At 43.7% G+C, this 24,392-nt stretch overlaps 2 protein-coding genes across 5 annotated transcripts in view; one reads left to right on the top strand and one right to left on the bottom strand.

Moving 5' to 3' along the window:
• The first annotated feature begins 1,173 nt into the window (after window positions 1-1,173).
• Window positions 1,174-6,351, top strand: SLC35E1 (solute carrier family 35 member E1). The gene is made up of 6 exons (XM_005531230.3): window positions 1,174-1,573; window positions 1,942-2,012; window positions 2,346-2,483; window positions 3,103-3,228; window positions 3,681-3,926; window positions 4,562-6,351. Exons 1-6 carry the CDS (start codon window positions 1,174-1,176, stop codon window positions 4,796-4,798), a joined length of 1,218 nt encoding a protein of 405 aa, XP_005531287.2. The 3' UTR covers window positions 4,799-6,351.
• A 4,979-nt stretch (window positions 6,352-11,330) lies between these two features.
• LOC102104362 (scaffold attachment factor B2-like) overlaps window positions 11,331-24,392 on the bottom strand; it is a 15,830-nt gene continuing 2,768 nt past the window's right edge. For 3 of the 4 annotated variants that reach the window (XM_088067643.1, XM_014259974.2, XM_014259975.2), the window contains exons 3-21: window positions 24,146-24,210; window positions 23,780-24,058; window positions 22,583-22,645; window positions 21,754-21,781; window positions 20,302-20,803; window positions 19,827-19,873; window positions 19,216-19,316; window positions 18,235-18,384; window positions 18,036-18,136; window positions 17,449-17,579; window positions 16,842-16,930; window positions 16,191-16,327; window positions 15,306-15,599; window positions 14,729-14,866; window positions 13,968-14,007; window positions 13,118-13,230; window positions 12,279-12,391; window positions 11,975-12,041; window positions 11,331-11,767 (exon numbers count right to left, since the gene is read on the bottom strand). In XM_088067643.1, the coding sequence (XP_087923769.1) occupies window positions 11,641-11,767; window positions 11,975-12,041; window positions 12,279-12,391; window positions 13,118-13,230; window positions 13,968-14,007; window positions 14,729-14,866; window positions 15,306-15,599; window positions 16,191-16,327; window positions 16,842-16,930; window positions 17,449-17,579; window positions 18,036-18,136; window positions 18,235-18,384; window positions 19,216-19,316; window positions 19,827-19,873; window positions 20,302-20,803; window positions 21,754-21,781; window positions 22,583-22,645; window positions 23,780-24,058; window positions 24,146-24,210 (2,585 nt within the window). In that variant the 3' untranslated portion in view covers window positions 11,331-11,640. The remainder of the gene's footprint in view (window positions 11,768-11,974; window positions 12,042-12,278; window positions 12,392-13,117; window positions 13,231-13,967; window positions 14,008-14,728; window positions 14,867-15,305; window positions 15,600-16,190; window positions 16,328-16,841; window positions 16,931-17,448; window positions 17,580-18,035; window positions 18,137-18,234; window positions 18,385-19,215; window positions 19,317-19,826; window positions 19,874-20,301; window positions 20,804-21,753; window positions 21,782-22,582; window positions 22,646-23,779; window positions 24,059-24,145; window positions 24,211-24,392) is intronic. The other variant, XR_001332025.2, reaches the window with a different exon arrangement.

The raw sequence follows: 24,392 nt of genomic DNA, 5'->3' as shown, positions 1-24,392 counted from the left end.
TAAGTTTTGTTTATGTAAAAACGTACTGTGCATCTTATTTCCCCCTGAGCTTTCCCCCTCCTTCCCTGAATGGTCCCATTTAGGAACAGGGTCTGTGCTCTTTGGAGGCCTTTGAATATTCCCAAATTTCAGGAAATGACAAAGTATTACTTGATAAATTCCATCTTTTTTTCCACTGCTTCCATTTCTGATGCAATTGATGGCCCTTGACTGCACTGGGTGAGGTGATGCCCGAAGCTCATCACAGCTTCCAGATTATACCCAAACTGCCTGTGCTGATGCTCCTGTTTGAGGAAGCATCAGGAATCAGACCCAGCTCTTTCCCTGGTGGTACAAAAACTGCTGGAGAAATTCCCTCCCAATGCAAGCTTTAAATCTTGTTCCTTGCTGAGTTTGTTGCTGCTGTAAGGGGTCAATTCACTTGTGTGTCCTCCAGGGTGAGATGAGGCTTGACAATCTTTATTTCAGCATGCCAGTATAACCAGTTCTGTGAGCTCCAACAAATGTGAATAAGTTTACAAGGTGATATTTTTTTGTCAATTTTGTAAACAAGTTCAAATGAAGTTTACCGTGTGCGTACCTGCTGTGTACTCTCATTTGTGCATGACTCAGTTTCTCTGCTACTGCTTTCCCCTACCTCTCGTAAAATTCCTCCTTCTAATCCTAAACCCTTAAATTAAAACTGCCATTTCTTCCTTGTCAACGGATGACACGAAATGGCTCATCAGCAAATCTCTGGGGAGTCGCCATTACCTAAAGTGCGTGTTTTTACGGGCAAATTAATGCTGTAGCAATGTCTTTTGACAGGGTGCATGGATGAACCGGGCTCTACAACCCCTCCTGCCTGCCAGGTACTCACCCATCCTTTACCCCGGCCGGCTTTCGCGTTCCTCGCGTTAGTTTTAAAGGTCGGCAGCGACCTCGGAGCCTCCGAGCCCGCGACCTTCGCCCCGTCCCTGCCCTGCCGCTGCCCCGGGGGCGGCTCTGCTCCCCCGAACGTCCCGGGAGCCCCTGGGGCTCCACGGAGCGGGGCGGGCGCGGGGGGTTCACGGCGGGGCCGGGCCCGGGCCCAGCGGAGGAAGTGACGCTCCGATCCCGCCGGGGCCCGGCCCGGCCCGGCCCAGGAAGCGACGCGGCGGGGGCGCGCTGCCGTTCGGCGGCGGCTGCGGTGCGATGGCGGCGCCGCTGGCGGCCCCGGGCGGGGCCGGGCCCGGGGCCGGGGCCGGGACGGGGGCGGCGCGGGGCGGGCGGGGGCCGCCGCTGCGGGAGGGAGGGCGGGTGTCGGCGCTGTGCCTCGCCTGGTACGGGCTCAGCGCCGGCGGCAACGTGGTCAACAAGCTGCTGCTCGGCGGCTTCCCGAGGCCCGTCACCGTCTCGCTCTTCCACATCCTGGGGCTGTGCGGGCTCCTGCCGCCGCTGCTCCGCGCCTGGCGCGTCCCGCCCGCCGGCCCCGCGCAGCTGCCGCCCCGCGCCTACCCCCGCTACATCCTCCCGCTGGCCTTCGGCAAGTACTTCGCCTCCGTGTCCGCGCACGTCTCGCTCTGGAGGGTTCCCGTGTCCTACGCGCACACAGGTGAGGGCCGAGGGGTGCCCGGGGGGGGTGTCCTGGGGGCCAGCTCGGATTCGTGCCCAGTGGAGGTGAACCGAAACCTGGTGTGTGTTCGTATGGGCACCTGGTGCCGTGTCCCAGCACCCGCCGTGTGCTCCTACAGGTGCCCAGAGCGGTGTCCCCGTCCCCGATGTGTGCTGGCACCAGCAGCACGGTGTCCCAGAGCACCGAGGTTCAGTCTGTACAAATGTCCAGGACAGTGACAGGGCGGGAGGACCCATCCTGGGCTGTGCTGGGTCTGGCTGAACCCCTGCTCCACTCCTTTATTCATGGTGGATGGTGGAGTTGTCCCAAGCCTCAGGTCCCCACCGATGTTTTCTTCCCGTCCCCAGTGAAAGCCACGATGCCGATCTGGGTGGTTCTGCTGTCACGGATCATCATGAAGGAAAAGCAGACGACGAAGGTGCGGACAGGTTTGCTGAGGTTTCTTTTCTTAGCAGTGCTTGGGGGGTGCTGTGCTGGCTGGGGACAGCAGAGCTCAGGCTTTGGGTGGATTTTGTGACTGCAATTAGATTATGCAGATTTTAACAATATCTTTTCCTTGTATTGTGAGTGTAAAACACATCTAAACAATGGGTGATGCTGTCTGATGCACTGGAGTTGTCAGTGTCTACTGCAGTGACTTAAACTTCCTTGAACTACAGCAGTAGAATGGTTGATCTCTAAATCAGCAGGATATATAACCTTAGCTGAAAATTCTTAGCAGATGCAATTTACCCCTCTGTCCCTGCTCCAGGTGTACCTGTCTCTGATCCCCATCATCACTGGAGTCCTGCTGGCCACGGTCACAGAGCTGTCCTTTGACATGTGGGGACTCATCAGTGCACTTGCTGCTACTCTGTGCTTTTCACTTCAGAACATCTTCTCGAAGAAGGTACCAGCTCTGTTCACAGCACTGGTCACTGGTGTCACCCTTCAGCAGGACAGGGTGTAATCTCACATCAGTGTCATTTCTCTAGCTGGCTTTGCAGTCAGAGCCCAGAGGGATGGTTGTTATTTTGTGTGTGTGTTCCCTGCAGCTCTTCCTACCTGTTGAAGCTGTTACACTGAGTTTATCCTGAGCCCTTCCCTTACTCCTCAACATGGATTTTTTTTTTCTGATGGCAGTTCAATAGTGCTTAAATTCAACAGTTCAATGAAAGCTTTTAATGTATATTGTTATATCGAATCTCTGTGCTGAACAAGTCACTGTCAAGACTGGGCACTCCTTGAAACCACAGAAACAAAATTAAAGTGTCTAGTTTGGCTCTATTTAGTTACAGAATGGTTTCTGATTTGTAGAGCATTTAATATTAAATTAATTTTAAATTAAGTATTAATTTTAATATTAATATCTTGTTGATACTAAGAGCCACCACTCAAAAAACCATTGTTTTTCAAAGAGACATCAGTTTTTCTTACTACAAGAGTATTTACCTTTAATTTTCCTAACTTACCTGTCCCCTAAAGCAGTTTCTGTTTCCTGACTGCTGTTCAATAATGGCTCTTGTCAGGTGTTGAGAGATTCCCGAATTCATCATCTTCGGTTGCTGAACATCCTCGGGTGCCACGCTGTGTTCTTCATGATCCCAACGTGGGTTCTGGTGGATCTTTCTTCCTTCTTGGTAGAGAATGACTTGGTAAGCGCTGTGTTTGGAGAACTGTTCACTGTTACGAAAGAAAAGAGCAAAAAACCCAACAAACAAACTCCAGCACCCAAGCAGAAAAGTGCACGAAAGTGTTGCAGTGTAGTTCTGGTGTTGTGAAACACCTGCAAATTGTTTCACAGGAGTTAATATAGTTAACAAAGTGTTTATTGTGAGAATTCCCGTCAGGGTTAGGAGAGGCAGTTTCTGGGACAGCATAAATTTCAGGAGTTTGGAGCTGGAGACAGAAACAAACTCTCCCAGAGTGTGTGGAGAATGTCCTCTGGTTTCTCTGAGTTGGGAGTTGCATAAAGCAACTTGGGGGCCCCTTTAGATCTCAGTGCAGACATTCCTCCTCCAATGGCAGGTAAGTGCCTCAGGCTGTGTTTGTGTTGTTACCTGAAACCCGAGATAATTTCTTTCTCCTGCTGTTTGCTTTGCCACAGAGCTCGATGTCTCATTGGTCCTGGACCTTGATGCTGCTTATAATCAGTGGATTCTGTAATTTTGCCCAGAATGTCATTGCCTTCAGTATCCTTAACCTGATCAGCCCCCTCAGTTACTCCGTGGCCAACGCCACCAAGAGAATCATGGTGATCACCGTGTCCCTGATCATGCTGCGCAACCCCGTCACCAGCACCAACGTCCTGGGCATGATGACAGCCATCCTCGGGGTCTTCCTGTACAACAAGGTACGGCAGTTCTTTGTTCATTCATCCAGGAAACACAGCTGAAGCACTCCAGTAGCTTTCAGTTCTATTCTGTACAAGTTAAGAGCTACTTGAGCAAAAATAGACAACACAGAGGGCACAAGGCTCTGTTGCAGAGGAGGGATGAGCATGGCCCAAGTGAAGGACTTGGGTCACACCAGCTGCTGGGCTTCTCACAAAATTAAATGTTTCTTGAAAAGGGAAGATAGGGAAGGAACTCAAAACCTCTTGAGCAAAAGATCAGCTTGTTTGTTTGGCATGTGAGAGGAGTGAGGTTTTTGTTAGAAGGAGTTAGAATTTTTGTTAGAATTTTTAGATTCTAACAAAAAGTGATGCGACTGTAGAACTCTCTGCTTTTTTCTGGGTATGTGAATATGTCTAGGTCATATCTGAGGTGATATCTAAGAAAGTCTACCTTCACTGAAGGGTGGTCAGGCCTTGGCAGGGGCTGCCCAGGGAGGTTTGAGTCCCCATCCCTGGAGGTGTCCAAGGAAGGCCTGGATGTGGCACTCTGGGCTGGCTGACAAGGTGGAGATGGGGCACAGGTTGGACTTAACCATCTCAGATTTTCCCAGCCTAAATGATTCTGTGAAAAACTTTCTTTCTTCATTTCCCAGACAAAATATGATGCAAACCAAGAGGCAAAGAAGCAGCAGCTGCTCCCAGTCACCACTGGAGACCTGGTGAACTTGGAACGGCACCGAAACCCCCCAGAAAAGTCCCAAAATGGACTCACAGCCTTTGCCCAGCATGGAGACTTTCAGTATGGCCGCAGCAATATCCTCACAGACCACTTCCAGTACAACAGGCAGAACTATCCAACGTCCTACAACCTGAATCGTTTTGATATTTAGGATCCTGGCAGACAGGTACAGACTGTGATATCAAAGTGTCCCCAGCATTATCAGAAAACTTCTAGTACATCCATGAATGTCACAAAGCCATTGAACTGTGCAGGTTTGGCAGCAGGGCGGGTGCTTGTGGAGGGGAGTGGTGCAGGACCTGCAGCTGCTGCTGGGCAGAGCTTTAAACCTGGAACAGCCAGACTTTGACACTGGAACCAAACCCACAGAGCAGATTCTGGTGAGGTGCACGTGTCACTGCCGAGTGGAACATCTGTCACTGCTCCTTTCAGAGTCTGCCAGCTGGTTGTGCTCTTGGCAGCTGAATTCTGGCCAGTATCTTGTTTCCATGCTGGTAATGTCACCTTTAACTTGTTCCCTAATAATGGTTCAATGATACTTTTAACCAAGCTTTCAGAAAGAAGTGAAAGCAAGAGGTACTTGTGCTTATCAGGGTTTGTCTGAGGAGGATCCGCTGCAGGCAGGTAAACCCAAGTTCATCTTCAGCATCTGTGGAACTTCTTGTGGATATTCACAACTCTGGTGCCTCTACCTGCAGTCTTGGATGACAAACCAGAAGTGTTTCTGGAGGAGCAGGCAGTGGAAGGATTGAACTCTCCCAGAACTGCTTCAGGCACGGAAAAACACACTTCTCCAAATCACTGCTCATGGCAGAGAACAACCAAGCCCAACTTAAAATCATCATTGTTTTCTGAATCATGTAGTTCTGTAACTCCAGACATTGCTATCCCTTGGCCATGCAGGAAACTCCTTCACAAATAAAAGTGTTTGGAATAATATGATTTTATTTTTTTACTTGATTCACACCTGTTCTTTCAAAACTGTTTTGTTGCTTTAGAAATTGAAAGGTGAAAGGTGTTTTGTTCTCAGTTTTATGCATAAGTTATGCTCTATGATTCATATATTTTGAATGCTTTGATTTGAACAACCATCATTATTGTATCCTAAATCTTTTTAGCCCCTAATTGTTTGGGTTTTTAAAATGTCATAATTATTGCTGTTGGAGTAGCTGTGTGGATTTAGCCTGCTGGAAGAAGTTAAATTTTGTATCCTGTGCTGTTCCTGCAACTCCCCTGGCTCAAATAGGAAATTAAAGAAAAATTGTTTGAATCAGCAGTTAAGTAGATAATTTATGGTTAAGAACTGATTCAGTATAAATTCTAGACAAGGTGATTGTGTGTGTCAGGTACTGCATTTGTGCATGGAAGGGATGAAACTTGGCTTTCATTCCTTTGAATGAAATTCCTTGGAATGAAGTGAAACCCAACTTGGAACTTGGGTTTCACTGAATCAGATTTTTCTGTCATTGCTTTAGCAAAAGATTTTAGGGACCTTCTTTCTTTCCCAGACTGTTGTACAGTGAGACTTTGATGGCATAAGTTTTATGCTTTTAACCAGAGAGGTACCAGACACCAGTGACAACATTCAGGGTGTGGCACAGAACACTCCTCTTATTTATTGCTTTACAAATGACAATTTCCATGATATGAGATGATGATTTGGCTCCTTTCTGGATAATAAAGGATTTATTTTTAAGTGCAAAATCAAGCTGATCTTATTCTTTTGGCTGCTGGGGTGGTAGTTACATGAACAGCCTTCCACCAGAGAGTCCAAAAGAGGAAATGGTCCTTCTGAAACTTCAGAGATGAGTTAAAAATGCTGCTGCTGTGTGTGAGCAGAACTTCCTCCACTGGAGTTCAGTCTGTTCATGCCAGCTGAAAACTTGAGCTTTTGGTAGAAAATCTAAATAAATGTGTCCCTAACCTGGGTGAACAAGGTCATGAGGAAAGCTTTCCTTCAGATGAAATTTCTTTTGTCTGTTCCAGTATTAATGTCTGTATAATTATTTCTTTTTAAAACAGAGAAAGTGCCAAATGTGTATTTCTAGGGCTCATGGCCCAACATTTCAATGCTTTTACCTGCAAGTAACAAGGATTTGGTGGACTCTGGATTTAGATTAGGTGCTGACTTTGCAAGAGATTGATTTGAGGGTGAGAGGTTCAGGCTGAGATCTTCAAGAGGGGCTGAAGTTCTCCACTGCTTTCAAAGGGAGCAGCTGTGACCTGTTAAATTCCTGCAAATGCTGAATTGTGATCTTTGTGCCTCAGTTTCCCTTTTAGAAAATGGAGATTATTCTTCTCTACATCACAGGGGGTAAAATACCAGAAAAAAAGTGGCAGTGGGAGCCCCAGAGATGTTCAGGCATACTCTGAGTTCATCTGTCCACATCCTCTGCTGTGTCTGCTGCTGTGCCATGTTCCTACAACCTCAGCTGCTACGGGGAGTAAATAAAAACCAGACCTGAGGCTTTATTAAACATGTTCAGATTTGTTTCCTTTTAAAGAACATAACTAAACCTTTTCTGGCACGTGTGTTCAGAGTAAGCTTGCCCTGCACATTTACCACAACAGCTTTTAAGCTTTTTAAGCTCAGCTTTTTCTGTAGTCTTGGCATCAGCTGAGGGTTTCCTGTTCAGAACTGTCCCAAATTCCAGTCTGGGCCTGTGGCCTCGCTCTTGTCTCTGAAACAAAACTCCTGTGCTTGTAGGGACTGGCCCAAAATGAGGTTATCCCATGGGGATAATGGGGATAATTTAGGGCCCAGAGAATGATTCTCTTCCCTGGAGAGCTCCTGCTCCTCCAGCCCAGCTCTGTGGGCAGCAGGGATGGCTGGGTGTGGTGCAAGGTGGAATTAGAATGGTCAGTGAGTCGCTTACACGGGGTGGATTTGCCGGATCCCAAATCCCAGTCCTTAAGCAATATTGCCCACATTCAGGGAGGAAAGGAACTTCCTGACACTGCTGTAATAAACATTTTAATCTTGGACCTCTGCAAGGTTTTTGTTTGGCCAAGTGAGATGTTTGTTTTGAACTGGTTTGTAAATGAGCAGCGTGTTTGTGCACAGGTGTGTAGAAAGTACAGAAACACTGGAATAAAGAGGCCAAAATTAACATAATTGTGTTCAATGAACCTGTTATTAAATCAAAGCCAAGGGGGCTGTTTTGGGTTTATTCCTCACAGGAAGCTTTGGGAGTGTCATGAAGGCCACTGGTGAGGAGCTGGGTGGATGTTTTGCTGTGGGTGATGCCTCACACAGGAATGCTGTAACCAGGGTTAGAGCACAGGCACTGGACTCCCTCGAGGTGTTTTGATTTCCACTACGCATTTTTACACATAAATACATCACAACATTGAAAAAATTCTTCCCCAAGCAGTCCTGGGTAGTTGTGGAAATAAGAAAACCAGTCTCTCCCCACTCCACGTGGGTGTTCTGTTGGTAGTTCCAAGGAGTATTTGGTGCCTTTCCAAGACAGCTTAAAAATATTCCCCCTGCAGGTTCCATTTTAGTACCCAGAGGTGAGAGTGTCTTTATCATCTGGTAAAATGCTTGTGGTTTTTAAATAACTGAATGCTAAATAAAATTGAGGCAAGACTTAGGCTTTGTAAGTGCACAGTGATTTGTAAAAATAGTGCTGGTATTTTGGGGTCAGCTCATGATGATTTCCAAAGCTCAGTGTTCCTTTCTAATCTGTGTTCAAACCCATTATTTTCTGATGCAGCATTTTGCAGCAGAAGGAACTTCTGCCATGTAGCTCTTTGTGAAACAGGTGCAATATAAATAAAGGGAAAATTTTGTTTTTCCAAGGCTTAAATTTCTGGGTTGTGCTGTGAGCTGTTAAATATAATTCTGGAATCTCTTTGTGGTGATGTTCTGGGGCAGTGAAACAATTTGTTAACCCTGAAGTGACAGGTGATGAACTCGCATGTGAGTATCCAAGGGGCACACCGCTTATTTTCATGTTAGATTTCTGTAACTTGATGGGAAAATGGGTGAGTTTCCCAAAAAACCCAAACCAACCCCACACTCCTTCCTGTGTGGAATCCTGCCCTTCAGCAAACACTTTTTCTGTGTTGTTTTCCTGTTCAGCTGTTGTTCCGTGAAGTTCTGGATGTCACTCGGGTCCCTGTGGATCCTGCTGGGATCCCTTATGGACTCTGGTGACTGCCAGCTCCTGGGACTCCTTCCAGCCTTGTGCCAGGAGTTGAGATGGGTTTTGGGGCATTTTGTGGATAAACTATTGCTGAGGAACGTGGCAGCAGAAGGGTGACCATGTGGGCTCCGACAGCAAGGCAGGAATGGCGGTGCTGGGATGGAAAGTGGTAGCAGGGAAACTTTTATATTGACAAAAATCTGAAGTTCAGCAGCTTTTCTGGGATCTGTGAATCTCCAGGACAGCAGAGTGACTCAAAATCAGGGCCAGTCTGGATGATGATGAAGTTTCTCAGCAGTTATTTGGATATATGAGAATATCCATCTTTCTGAGGTTTTGTGGCTGTAGATGACACGGTGGGGTCTGCTCAGAACATTTGGATGATAATGAACAGTTCCACCTTTTTGTGAGGACATCTGAGTGTCCTCTGAATGATGGGAAACCCGATGACATGAAGGTAATACCTGAAAACAACAACTGGCCCTCAGTCCTCACAGATCTTGTGTGGAAGCAATCCTTGATGTGTGATACTTTAGGATTTCGGCTCACTTGTGAGGCCTGTGGCCCAGAGGGGGATTCCACCTCCTAAAACTGTGAGCGTTGGAAATTTCTCTGAGACAAGAGAAATCCTGGTGGCTCTGGCTGCCCTTGGACTCCTGGGGTCCACCTCTGAACTGCCCCCGAGCCAGGAGGGTGTTTGATGGCACGGGGGTTCCTGGCTGCGGCCGCTATTCTGAGTTTGGGATGACACAGTCACTGCTTCCCGTTGCCATTTTGAGTGTGGCACTGTGACTTTTGCCTCTGTCCACCATCCTGAGTGTGGCACTGACACGTGGCTCTGTCCACCACTTTCAGGGTGGTACCAATGACTGTCACCCTGCCCAACTGTGTTGGAGGGGGCCAACTTAGACTTCCAGCCTGCAACGCCTTCTTGAGTGCGACAAAAACCGACTTCTGGCCAAGCCCACCTTGGAGTTTTAGCCATGCCCATCTTGGGTGTGGCACACTCTGAGCACCAGCCAGAGCCACCATGGTGATACCATGATGCCACCATGGCATCTTCCACTGGCCAGCCCACACCTACACACACATTGCAGACCCCAACACCACCTCCTGTGTGAGCCCCCTCCGCGCCCCACCCCATCTGCACTCAGGTCTCTCCCTTTCTATAAAAACACCACCCCTGTGCACCTCTGTCCCTTGCTGTCACCACTCCTGGTTTGGGATCTGTGCCTGTGCAACTGCAACCATCGCAGGTTTAGCCAGGAACTCTGCATGCACTCGCTTCTTGCCTCTAGCTCCATTTTTATTTGCCAGGGGACACCAGTGAGCCCCGGTGTCCCTGTGCTGGGGACACCAGTGAGTCCCTGATGTCCCTGTGCTGGGGACACCAGTGAGTCCCTGATGTCACCGTGCCTGCTCCTACCCTGCAGTACCACCCTGACCCAGGTGGCGGCACCAGTGAGCCCTCAGAACCTACAGTTCCTCACCCACACCGAGTTAAACCCATCCAAAATCTGACTTAAGTCTCTCAGAGACAGGAAAATATAAATACAGAAACCTCTATATTTCCTCCTTACAGAACCTATTTTCTTACATTTTCTTATATTTTCTTACATTTTCTTTATGTTTAATTTTTATGTAGCTACAGAAGTTATATTTGTATGGTTCAGAGCTATATATATCAGTACTCAGAATTCCTTACCTTCCAACATTCTGTACATAATACAGTAGATGAAGAGGTTTATTTGGAAATAACCCTCAGTAATTATGTAAATTAATATTATTTTTCAGTATGTGTAAGAATAAGAAGTTTTAAAGGGAGGAATTAAAACATAGGGATGGGAAGGCAGAAGTGGATGGAAGAAATAAAAATAGGCCATAGGGAAGAGAAGGAGGAACTGAAATTTTATGACTGTTACAACACCCCAAACGTGTGAGCACCGCCCCAGGGGACACCTGTTCTTGGGCTCTCCTGCATCCTCCTCCCCTCAGCATCCCCTCTCTGCCCCACCTGTGGCCCCCAGGTGTTTGTGGTGGTGCTGAGGGGGGAGAAGATGTAATTTCTGACCCTGGGACTATTTTCATGTTTGGCTTTTAGGTTTTTATGTTGAAGATGCAAAGCAATGAGCAGAGAAAGCTATCAGCATCAGAGGGAGGTGAACAAGGTGAGAGCACTGATGCCTAGACTGAACTAGTTCCTACTTTTCAAGCCTCCTTCCTTCTTCTTTCTCCTCTCTCTCCTTCCCCCTTTCTCCCAGATTTCCTTCTTCCTCCTCCTTTTTCTTCCTCCTCCTTCTACTCCCGTAATGACAGAAAACTAAAATGGAAATGCAGAAAGAATACTCAAACTTAATGGCACAAAGGAAATCATTAAGGACAGGCAGAGTCTGACAGGCCTCTCCACATCCACACTGTCACAAAGGTATCACTTCTCTTCAAATCTCACAGTGCTAAAAGCAGATTTTCTCTTTAATGACTTTTACACCTCTCATGAGGTTGCCAAAGACTCCAGCAACAAGAACAAAAAAAAACAGTAGCCATAAACCGATTTTATTATTTTTAAAAATGGAATGTTTCACTTGCAGAAACTTAAAAGTGATGCTTGACCAACACCATGTTCATTACAAACAAACAAACAAACAAACCAAACCAAAACCAACAAACCCCAAACCAAGTTGACACAGTATTTGGCTACAGTGCAGCAGCAGTCTTGCTAATTTTTTTTTTTTTTTTTTTAGAATCACAAACTCAAGGTGACCCTGGTTAATAAAACTCACGACCACTGTCACGTGGCAATTAAAAAAACCAAATAAAATACATCAATGTACAGCGAGCGCCGTCAGTAGCGGCGGCTGAAGCGGGGCTCACTCAGTCTGGTTGTCCTCTCTGGGCCTGCAAACACACCTGGGATCCCACTGCCCTGCAGCACCTGGCCCTGGCTCCCGGCTGCAGTGAAGCCTCCACGCCTGCAAACAACGCCACACACGTTGGCCCAGGCAAGTTCATACTCAGAAAGATGCTTCTTTAATTTTGGGCAGGTTTTTTTTCCACCCCCCTGTTCCAATCCAGGGCTAAAGTAGAAGTTGAAGGTATGTTTTGGATTTTTTTTTTTCCTTTATACGGATCAAACTATTAGATAAAAATATTACAAGTATTCTGGCAGAGCTTCTTACCCTGACGTTCCTCCTCGAGTCATCCCATGGCCTGGTCCTGATTGACCAGGCATGCTTCTATCACCACCTAATTCAAAAAGAGAAAAAAAGGGAAAAAAGACAAAAAAAGAAAAAAAAAAGACAAAAAAAGAAAAAAAAAAGAAAAAAAAAAGAAAAATACAGGCTTTTGTGTTTCCTTAATAAAAATGTCACCTTGTTCCCAGAATTTCATTTGCTTTCTCAGTAATTTAACTACCACTAGAAGGTTCAGCAGCAGTAATTCACAGAAAAAAACCACGATCACACTGGTAAGCAGCAAGTGTACCTTGCCATCTCTCATGATCCCGTCCCATCACTCCTCCATCCACATTTCCCTGCCATGTACGATCTTGATGCCCCTCTAACTTTCGACCATGATCTCCCCAGTCACGTCCATCTCTTAAAAAAATAAAAGAACATCTTCTAGGTATGTCCCCTACCCACTGAGCAGCACAGGGTAAAGCCAAACACCATACCCCATGCCATAGTGTGTTAAATGGTTAATCAAGCTGTAGCTGTAGCCACCCAGTCACTGCAATCAGAACTGGTCAAAGAGAAACAATGAGAGACACTTGCTGAATAGCATCCTTCAAACAACAAATCTTGTCTTTTTTGATCCAGAGACATCAAGGATATTGAAATACTTGGGCATGGATCAATTCATTGGCTGCCACTCCTCTGTCTGAAAATTATGCAGCTGGAATATGCCCAGCTTGATTAACTGGTTTAAAGGGAAACCACGATTCCAGGTGAGTCCAAGTTCTCTACCCCCTCCACTGCAGACACTTCTCACTCAATTTCCTTTAAAACCTGACCACTGGCCATGAATGAGACTTGCACAGGCCTTACTCGGGCATCTCTAAATCTCATCTGTAGAAATGAAAGTTATTTACAGGAGAACCACAGTCAAGAGCTGAGCTAACTGAGGAGCTCTTTCCTCACTACAGAGCTTCGCTCTCCCGAGGCATGTGGGAGCTACACGTGGCAATTCCTGCTCCTCCAGACGCTCAAAGATCTGGAGAGAGGATTCACACTTGTCAAGCTGCTTCTGCTGTCACCCTTCAAAGGTTCACTGAGGAAATGTTAAGAGCCCCAAATCACTTCCCTGATTTGCCAGGCACTAACCGGGTTTGTGGGGGGATCCCTCTTCCCTCACTCATCCTTCTGTCAGAGCTGTAGCCACCCCAGGAATCCCGGGAGTGACGGTCAGGCCCCCCGTGCCGTTCATCTGGGTAGTGCTGAAAGGCAAACAGGACACAGTTATGCTAAAAATCAACACAAGTTTTCTCCTAAGATTGCAAAAATTTGGCTTTTTGTATGTTGTCTTTCTATGAGCTGTCAGAAAAAAAAATATAGCTGTCTCATTTTTTACAGGTTCCATTGCTGGGTATGGTTCACTTCAGGCATTTATTTTGTTTATTGACATTGATTCCATGCTGTTCTCTGGTGGGAGAGGTCTTTTTTGTTTGGTAAAGTTTTTTAAGGTTTACATTCTTGGCTACAGATTTTTAATTTTTACATAGAACATCTGCCTACTTTCTACCTCTCTGCAGAAATGAAAGGTTTTGAATCCTGTTGTGGCATTGATTTTCACACCTGTCCTTTTACAGTCTTGTTTCATTATGGCAACAGTTGTTTTATTTAGATGTGACAGAAGACATAATTGCCAGCTGAGTAAATACAGCAGCTCCCTCCTAACACCTAAGATGGTCAAGCAAAAGCTTTTACTGCCACATACCAGCCTAAAAAGATCCTCCCATCACTCAGAGGTTTCCCCTTGCCTGTATCTGAGGCTACCAGCCCAGCAAGCAGGTAACCTAATAATTCATTCTATGCTCATTAGCACACAAAATTAGCTCTGCTTAAACATCTCAGCTGAAATGATTGTGTTTGTGCTGTGTGCACAGTGTCCTTTCTGCTTTAGGGTCAGCTTGCTCTGGTTTCTAACTAAAGCAGTAATTTGGTTGTAACGCACCTGCCCATCTCGATCTGGAATTCCCCTTGTACAGTCTCTCCTGGAACAAAAAAGAAAAGTTTCAGTTGAATCAACACAGTAATGATAATTTCAGCATCTGCACGAAGGAACACGAAAAGTTAATCTTTGTTAGGCTGTAAATCTGGATGCTAATGTTCAGTGGCAAGATAACTCAAAAGACTTCTTGTTTCATAGCATAAAAAGAGATCAAAGTAACAGTATGGGTAAAAAAGGCACCACTGAGGATGGCCAGGTACTCAGTGATACCAAGGGAGAATACTGGGTGAACCTACCACTGTCAGAAATCAGTTACAAGCAAAAACAAAGAGTACAGTTTTCACCACAGATCCTTTGAGAGCAAATGGAAGTCTCAATGGTACCACACAGAAAATATTTTTCCATTCTGTGGCACCAGAAACCTGCATTAGCCAGGCTGCAAAAATGAAAATAGGGAAAGTTTTAAAGCAAAAGGAAATAGCTAAATCTTGGGGGGGGTCATAAAGCAGAGAGAAACTTGAGAGAAGTTGTCCTATCTCCATCAGCATCACAGCAGACTACATTAGGACTTTGCTTATAATCTTTATGCAGCCTCTTTCTGGTATGTCCCTAACCCACGGAAACAAAGGATCGCAAACACGTGTGAAATTAGATATGAGAAATGCAGCAGAGTGATTTCTTTTACTCTGCTGACACCATTCAAGCCACAAAAAGACACCAAATTTCCCTGAAGGAATAGGAAGAAGAGCCAGTGCCTCGCCAACCTGTCCAAGCAGTGATCCTGGTAGCGGCCGCGGTCCCTGTGGTCGAAGTCATGGAAGCGATCCTGCCGCCCGAAGTCGGAGTGGTAGCGATCCTCCAGCGCCAGCCGCTTCGCCTCGGGCCAGTACGGATCATCTCGCCTGCACACGGGGGCACGTCAGCAGCAATCCCAGAACCATCTCCCCTTTCCTGCTCTCTCAAACCTCATTCAACCCAGTCATTAAAAATCTACGTGTGTTAAGCAGGAGCTGTGTTTTGGTTTCAGAGAAAATTTGGTTTACCAAAACCAGCTTAATTTCAGCACGTGCTGACATGAAAAGAGAATGAGTATCTTTCCCACTAGCCCTTAAGAGTTGATACACTGAGTTTCTACTCTTGGACATCCCTCTTTGGGAAGTAAGAGTAGAGCAGAACAAGTGTACAAGCATGGCATTTGCTCTTCTTCAAATTGCTATTAGTGTTAAAAGCAGCACATAAAGAGTCTTCCAGCTGTGAGCTCCCACAGCTGCCTTATCCAGGGTGCTCCCCGTTTCCACAGGCTCCCAGAGGAGTTTGGAGCTCCACTGCCCTGCTCCTCACCTGCTGTCAGGATCGTAAGGTCTCCTCATGGCAGATCTCCGCTCCTGCTCGTAGCGCAGCTGCTCCTGCTGGCGTCGCAGCTCTTCCCTCTCCCTCTGGATTCGCTCCTGTTCCCGTCTCCTTTCCTGCTCTATGTGCATCCTTTCCCTCTCCAACCTCTCCCTCTCCAAGCGCTCTCTGTCCAGGCGCTGCCTTTGGAATTCCAGCCGTTCCCGCTCCCTCTGGAGCCTCTGTCTCTCATCCCGCTCGTGAATGGCTGCAAGGCGCTGCTCCCGGTCTCTTCTCTCTCTCTCTCTAATTTAAAAGAGATACTTGATTTTCAATTGAGAATCTTCAGCCCAAGCTTTACTGCTTCTTTTTTTTGGGTAGGGTTTCTTGTTTGGTTTTACCTTTTTTTTTTTAAAAAAAATAAAAGTTTCTATGTTCTCCCCCTTCTTCCCAACTAAGAAACAGCTTAGGGGAAAATAAAAAACTCCATACAAATGACAGAAGCAAAGGTGAGAATTCTGCATAAGTAACACAATATCTACTCTTAAGTCAGGTCTGAAAAAGCTTTCAGAGAGCACAACATGTCCTAAGACAGAAACCTGACATACAAAAAGTATTTACAAGCTTCTGGGAAAAAAAAATGAAGGAAATTTAAATCCGGTCAAGTGGAACACAAAGCCTGAAAGCACCTACAGAAGTCTCATGAGAACACTGATTTCAGCAGTAAAAGCCTCCAGCACTTGGCATTATGTTGTTCTAGCAGTAATTAGTATGAAATCAATCTGAGATATCACTGTTGGAGGATCAGCACAGCACTGCTTTGCAGCCTGCTCAAAACACAAAGCAGGTAAGGGAGTAAAAAATGCCATTTAAAGTTTAAAGGAACTGGGAACTCACCGGCGCCTCTCCGTTTCCCTGATTTCTCTCTCCCTCTGCCTCTGCCGTTCCCGTTCCCGCTGCTCCTTGATTTTATCAAATGATAAAATATCCTGCTTTTCTTTGCTCTCCGATTTGCGGTCCTGGCTTTTTGTGCTCTGAGATGAACCAGAACAATGCATGAGCTGAACACGGTGCATTTCCAGCTAAAAGTCCTAGGCAAATACCTCCACTATGTCAACCTGAACAAAACAGGCTACTATACCTTCCCCAGAGGTAAACAGCAGTGGAACTCCAGGGAAAAGTACCCCGAATTTGATTAGAACTTCTAAATATTACAAGTAAATACTAAGAGAACACAACCTGACTTGCACTGATTTCAAACAACACACATCAGTAACATTCCAAGCTCAGTGAAACACATCATCCTAACACCATTTTCATATTGCAACTCGACTTCTACCACTAGACTAGGTCAGCAGTGAAAAAGTATAAAAAAGGTGAAACAGAAGCATTTTCCATCTGCCACATCATTAAGACCCTGATGCTTTCCAGAAAGTGATAAAAGGATAATTGTACCAATATGCAAGGCTAAAAACCCTTCATCTCTGAGCACGTAAATCTATTTGACACCTAGTTTTACACAAAAGCTTCTCTGGATGTTGGCCTTACCCTCTCTTTTGATGCAGATGTTTTCACACTAATAACTGGCTCTCCTTTAGATTTATCCATTACCACTGTCCTTTCGGTTCCTCGACTTGCTGGAAAACAAAATAGAGCAAAAATAAATGGTACAAAAGACATTCAACAATTCTTGCAAGATTCAAAACTGTGAAGATACTAAATAGTAAAAAGTTTTCTAACAATATATGGAACTTATTTATGATTTAAGGGTCTTGACAAGAATTTGCTAACTTGAGGATGTGGGTAGTAAATTTATCACAAAATTGCAGCAGTATTTTCTGGCAGGGATGACAGCTAAAAGAACACAAATTTAATTTAATTCTCCTGTCCACAAAATATATCCTTAGCCATAGTTTTAAAAAAAAAAAACCAAAAGGACACAGAACCACAGTGTCAGGTCTAAACCCAGTGACAGTTTCATAAAAATTATGCAAACTCTGTTATAAATTACTAGAAAATACATTCAAAATTTTCAAGGTGTTTTCTGAGGTTTGTGTCAGTTTTACTAAGAAAGCTTCTTTTTACTGAATTATCAATCACATCTAAAAATATACAAGTATCCTTGAAAACATTTCTGAAAGACAGCCAGCATCACCTGATTTGCTTGCCCTGGATCTATCAGAAGTCTTTTGTTCATCCTTTTCTTTTCCTTCTTTTTCATCCTTTTCTGATTTCTTAGCATCATCTTTTTTGTCGATCTTCTCCTCCTTCTTAATACCAACAGACCTACAAAGAGCAGGAAAGCAACATGCCTCTTTCAAAAGCAACAAAGCACTTGAAAAACCAGTGTTGGAAGTATCACTCACTAACCACAGTCAGCCTACCAGAAAAACACACTAAATCCTAGAAGTATTTATCAGTTAAGAGTCCAAGACAGAGTAAGATCAGATGACAAACAACTGGTAAAAATAATGGTTTACCTAAAAATAATTTGATTCAGTATTTCCTGATATGGCTAACAAGTTTTTATGCTAACACTAAAGAGGCTTTGTATTTCTGATCAGAGGACCAGTTAAGATGCTCTTACTACTGGAAAACAACAACTTTCCAAGCATTATTACTATTTCAAATGCAGGATGAAACATTAAATCAATTTATTACAGTTACTGTTCAAGTTGGTCACCTGGCTGTAATTGAAATGAGACGTTTTTAAATATCAAAAAATACAAAACAACACTTTACTTCTCAGATTTGGACTCTGCAGAATGGTGCCTGTCTTTTTCCTTCCTTGTTTCACCTTCCTTTTTGTCCGAAGGCTTTTTTCCTGCTGGTTCATTTTTTGCCTAGAAATTCAGCCAGAAATAATTACACAGTCAGAGACAGAGATTAAAATTGCATGCTTTTATTTTCATTACACTGTCACAAAACAGTTACTCCTTACCTTTTCCACAGAAATCATTTTACCATGCAGCTCTGTTCTGTGGAGGTGATTAATACACTTGGTGGCCTCCTCAGATGTCGACATTGTTACAAAGCCATAGCAGCGAGCACCAGGACTGCGAGCATTTGTCACCACTTTTGCACCAACCACCTTTGGGAAAAAACCAAATATTCTGTGTTTGCAGGTCTGTCACTAAATAAATTCTAACTTAATCACCCTTTCTTAGAACAGTTTGGATGGGAAAGGACTTTTAAAAGCCATTTAGTTCAATCAATCCCCTGTCACAGGGACATCTTCAATAATGCAGCTCAGGAAATTCATCTTCAAGTTGCTGAGCAGGTCAGGAGCTTAAGGCAGATATATACAGAGAAGGGAGAGTGGGATTGTAAAAACCAAAATAAAATTGAACCACCTAAACTACTACCACTTTCTCTTTCCTTACAGGACACATCTGTACCCACAGATGACAATCTCCAATAAGCAGTGGCACTTAAGTGACATAAACCTTTAATATTACATTCAGAAAAGTATTTGGCAGAAGGGGAGATGGTACCACAGAGAGTCCCCTTCCACAACTTCTACTCTTGTATCTTAGCAGGCACTGTAAAATGAGTGGAAGCCTGTCCTCAAAGACTGGATTTCTCCAGAAGATGCCCTTTGAAATGGAATAGTTTAAAAAAGAACTAACTATTGCTGGATACTCAAGACATATCTAGGCTACTACATGATGATCTACCAGTCTCTCCTGTCAAGAATTGCCTCATTCTCACAGGTATTCTCTGCACACTCCACCTCCACTCCCACCCCTCCATTTAAATCTTCTTTATTGAACTGTGCTCCTTTCAGATACAGAGCTTCCAAAGAACACAAAGTTAAGAACTCAGCCTGCCCAGTTATTCATTAGGGAAAATAAGAGCTAAATTTACAGTCAGCCTTTTAAACTGACAGAATGGTTTGTTAATTTACATATCCACCACGTACCTTTCCATACTTGCTGAAAAGATTCTTCAAGTCTGTAGCCCTAGTAGAGGAGGAAAGGCCACTAACCCACAAATTTCTGCCAGAACCACTCCCCACACGGCCTGGGGTACAAAAGAGCCAAACATAAAAGACCATGTAAAACACAAATGCAGCAATGCAAAATTAAAGGGTCTTAAAACCTCCCCCATTCTTCCTTCATAAAACTCTTCCACGGCAATTTTAATTCTACCTCTTCCATTTATTCTTAAAAACAATTTGCAGGCTACACACTGCAAATGCCCACACTGCAAAAATGAACATCTGAAATCCATAGTTCATGCGCATTTGAACAGCCTTAATGTGTTTGTAGCCAGATTTTTTTCCTGTTCTTCAATCAGTTTTAAGAGAATTACAAAGTATCATATGTTAATTCCCAAAAGACTCCTTATTTTAAACAAACCCCAACTTTCTTTGTTAACAATTCTGTTCCAGAAGTTACAAGGAAATTATAATTTAAAGCTATATTTTGAAGGGAGGTGCTACATCTGCATTGAGGGTTCTCTGAATTAACAGTCCTGTTTTACTCCAGGTCTTCTGTACATAAAAAAAACCCCAAAAAACCTCAAACATACCTTTCTCATCTTTTGCGACTGCCTTTGCATCTTTGTCTTCAACAGGGCTAAAGATAAAACACCACATTACTCAAGAGATCATATGTAAAAAAAAACATTAATTCTAGACAGCACAACTAAAATTGGATACCTACCAGTAAATTAGTTCCAAAATAAACACTATTATTGGCAAATTTCTAGAAGAGTGACAGGAAATAGGGATTTGTACCCCTAAACGGACAATTCTCTTTTGCAGATGACAGAAATAAGAGTAATTTGGGGAAAACAACCTTTGAAGGTTGAGGAAGGAAAGAAATCAAACCCACTGCGTTTAAAAAAATAAAAATATCTGCACATGGAGAAATAAAAGAGACCTTTAGGAATAGGCTACAATTTCATCAGTCTCGGAGGCCAATTGAAGGAAACAGCTTATGCGCATCACTTAAGGACCAACGATAAAAGATAGCATCTGGTCTAGAACGGAGAAAAAACAAACCTCTTTTTCTGATCACCGCCCTCACTGGCTGAGGACTCTTTAGTGGCAGGGGAAGATTCCTCTGAATTAGCTTTGTCTTCTGCTCTCTTGCCATCTTCTTTGCTATCTCTGGCTTCGGCACCTGCGCCTTTCTCCGCTGTCTCCCCACTAGAGGCTTCCAGGCCTTGGGAGCGTTTGCTACTCTGATCGCTTAGGGTCTCTACCACTACACCTTCAGAGTCCGGGGCCTCTTCCTCGGGGCTCTGTTCACTTGTCTCCCCTTTTGCTACCACTAAACGCTTTGCTTCCTTCCTTGCCAAAGCTTGGGCCGATTTGCTGTCCAAAGCTAAAGCATCTTCCTCCAGCTGAGCGGCAGCGAGAGCGTCCTCTTCCTCAGCCAGCCTCTTGCCTGGCCCCGCGTTACTGGCTTCCTGCGCACGCGGCCGCTCCGCTTCGGGAGGTTCTTCGTTAAGTAGCTCAGATTTACAAGTTTCCCCCAAAATGTCGAGTATTTTCTCATTTTCTACGGATTTAACAGGAATAGAATGGCACAAGATTTAATCACCAGGGAAATACAGCAATCACAAATGTGGAACTGGCATGGCTGCCACACTAACACCAAGAGAACTGCTAAGCTACACAGAGATTGGAAAACCCTAGTGTACACAGTGTTACACCTACCACGCTAACTGCTCTCTCACACCCTGCCAAATCAGCCCTAGCACCTCAACAGGCAAGAAAAATGCCCCCACAGATTTAACAAAAAACTTCGGGCTCAGCCTTCATATTCTTCAGCAAATCGTTCAGCTCTGTTTCTTCTCTAGTTAGCTTCCAGAGTCCGAGATGCTTAACTGAACGTATCAAGGCACTGAGAGTTCAATTTTCCAAATTTCTGTGAAATTCTTTTAGCAGAGACAGTCCAACATGAGAACTGGGCATCTTCTGATGGTTCTGAGTGTGTTTTCAGTCCAGAAAGCGAGTGGGATCTGTAGCAAATTCCTGTGACGGCAGCATGTTCCTTCTTCCGACGTCCAGTCACTCTTTAATTTCTGTTCTGCACCAGAGCTTTGCACTGCCTACACTCCTGTATTTATATTTATTCACAGAACCACTGTACAGTGTGATATCACAAGATCTGTTTTCAGAACCTTTATATCTTTAAGGCTCGTTCCTTAACTTTACTCTGCAGTAACAGTTCTAGGGAACCATTTCATGGCATTAAACACGTTTTCCAAGGGTGATTATTCACAGATCTGGTGATATGACTGGGTTTCCAATCTCTATGACCCTGCATGACCTGGATTTTCCACCATAATAACGTACACTACAGTAATGCATTAAAAAAAAGAACCAAAGAAACCAAACAGGGACGCAAAAAGCCTAAATGAAGAATGAAACTCTTAAAATGCCCAGGATTTTTTTTCATTTAAAAAAAAAAAAAATCGAAGTAAACCAAACAAAAACAAACAGTACCTGGCTCCAAAGGTAACTCTTCAAGTTCCTGTAGTGAAAAAGATTTTAAAAATGAGAAATATCACTATTTCATAAGGAAGATGCTATTCTGAATGACATCTCTTAACCACCCATTACAGGAGAGTATTTAGTGAAAGCATTACTAGAATTTAGCCTATTTCAGCTTTGAGAACATTGAACTTTAAATAAATATCTCAGAAGAAGGTTTAAGGTGAGTTTTTAACATCCTCAAGGTTTCATGAAGTCTGTGAAAACTTTAAGACCTCTGAAATACAGCCACCTGTTGAACACATGGTACACATTCACATGGGTAAATAAATCAGTACATGTAAGTAGCATAGAGGAAAGTTTATCTTCATGTTATCTGTTATCCTTCTCTACCCTGTATTTTTTGAAGTCTCTTTTCTGAAAACAAGATCAACAGAAACACCAGCTTCACCTGGAAATGATGTTCTTAACCTGCCAGGAGTGCTCTGGAAACAAGGCCAGCATTTCAGGAATAGACAGTTCCAGCTTTCTTCTCACCGTGGGATATGTACATTTTTAATGGAAGTTAATGCAAGGCACTGAGCTGGTATTTCCATCAGATAAAAGAGATCAAATCTACCACCAAACTCAGTATGACACATATGTCATAATTATATATATTATATGTATGACCTGATAAAGAAATATGTCTTTGTCTTTATGAGTAAATTAAAAAGCAGTAGTTCCTATTCTTTGCAAAGTAAGAATGCACCCACTGTACGCATACTGTTTTAACATACAGTATTACATAGTGTATTTTATGCTTTTTTTTGTTTGTAAAGAAAAACTGGCTACCATTTACCTTTATTACGGTTAAATCTGATGAAGAAGCATCTAAACTGTTCCCAACATCTTCAAACTCTACCTTTAAAAAATAAATGGGAAACATCTTGTTATCTACAAAGGAATATTGTGAGTGAAACCTGAATGAGAAACTGAAGATTTGTATTTGCACTGACAGCTGTTATCCAGCAAACACATCCAGTATCTAAAGCAACCAATAATGGTAAAAACTGAGTGATAAACTCCCAAGACTCTTCCTGATCCCCACTGACTGAATAAGCTCTCTCATTATCTCTTACCTAGGATGGTCAGCTCGCAAAAATCTTTTAAGGATGGGGATTCCAACAGCAAAATTTCTCTGATTTGTATCCCTGCCATTCACAGCAATGATACAGACCCAAAAAACCTACAGGACTTGATAATCATTTCCTTCACTGATGAAAGCAGATCATGGGATCTAACCTGGCCTCAAGACATTTACTCACTCAAAAAAAACCCCCTTTTTTCTGAGTATTTCCATTTGATTTGTGTAAGACAGGGATATGCCTGGGGATAAGCTTATTTCTGCAACTTTAGAAAAGAACCACACAACTTTAGAAGCTCATGTGAACACACAACAAAGAGCAATATTCCCCCATTAGATGGAGCAGAAATAACTTTTTTTCAAATGTTTTCTTGCATATTTCAGGAGATAAAACACTTGATTTTGGGGGAAAGGATTGTCCTCTAGCCAGTGTCAACAGCCAGATGAACACAGAAAGCCAACACAAAAATACTTTCAGCAAATGAATAACTGCAAGACCCAATCTTAGCAGAAAAATAACCTTGAAATTGATTCTCTGAATGGTGCTGTTCAGTTGAGAAGAAAGTAAGCTATACTATTTGTATGCCTCACATGTTCTCTACAATAAAGATGTGAAAATAGGAATAATACATATATATTATACTTAATAAAATTAAGCAGAGTTCAAAGCATGATTACAAATGCTCTGCAAACTGCTATTAATACAATCATACGTACAAACAACATTTAAGTGTTTTTAAAATTAAGACTCATATTTCCACAAATATGTAAAAAGAAAATCAACGACCATAAGAACCAGTACAGTCCCAAATTTTCCCAAGTACTCTTTAGCCACCATTTTGCTATATAATTTAGAAATAAATAAAACTTAGAAAAGAAAACCCTGATTCCACACACATTAGAGATGCATACCATCACTATTGGTATTTCTCTTGATTCTTCTTTAATTTCTGAAAATTGTGGGGATGCCTCCAAGTTACCTACAGCATACTGTGTAGGCTGATCTGGAAGTTCTTTCACTTCTGCATCAGCATTTTCTCTACTATCAGACAGCGAGTCAAGAATATTATGGGCACTGTAATCATCTCCACAATCTACTGCATTGCCATTATCTATTTCAGCTTCATCTAACACACTAATATCCATCATGTCAATATCCTGCAAGTTATCCAAACTTGCTTCAATATCGTCCTGTGAAAAGAAAAAAAGCACATGTCACAGCCAGGGTGACTTGAGAGCCATCTGCCATCAGTGCCCTCCAAACCCAGCCCCCTGTACCTGTCCATCTCCAGAATCCTCCTCCAGGCCATTATCTTCCACTCCCTCTTCGTCTGGTCTACGTCCTAACAATATTATCATCATTAGAATGAAAGCAGGAATTATACTTGTACCCTTCAAGCTTTACTTTTTCACCAGAGTTGGTATTCTCTTCAGTTCTTCCCCTTTCCCACGACTGTTTGTTACCACCCCAGTAAGTGACAAACACTCCAGAGTCCAACACCTGGCAGGAGCTCAAGCTCTGTGA

The sequence above is a fragment of the Pseudopodoces humilis genome, chromosome 28, assembly GCF_049639895.1.
Source record: "Pseudopodoces humilis isolate 2021_Gansu_Grassland_sample_001 chromosome 28, ASM4963989v1, whole genome shotgun sequence".
Lineage (NCBI taxonomy): Eukaryota > Metazoa > Chordata > Aves > Passeriformes > Paridae > Pseudopodoces > Pseudopodoces humilis.
Note: the sequence above shows the minus strand (reverse complement) of the source record. Positions and strands in the feature narration are given on the sequence as shown.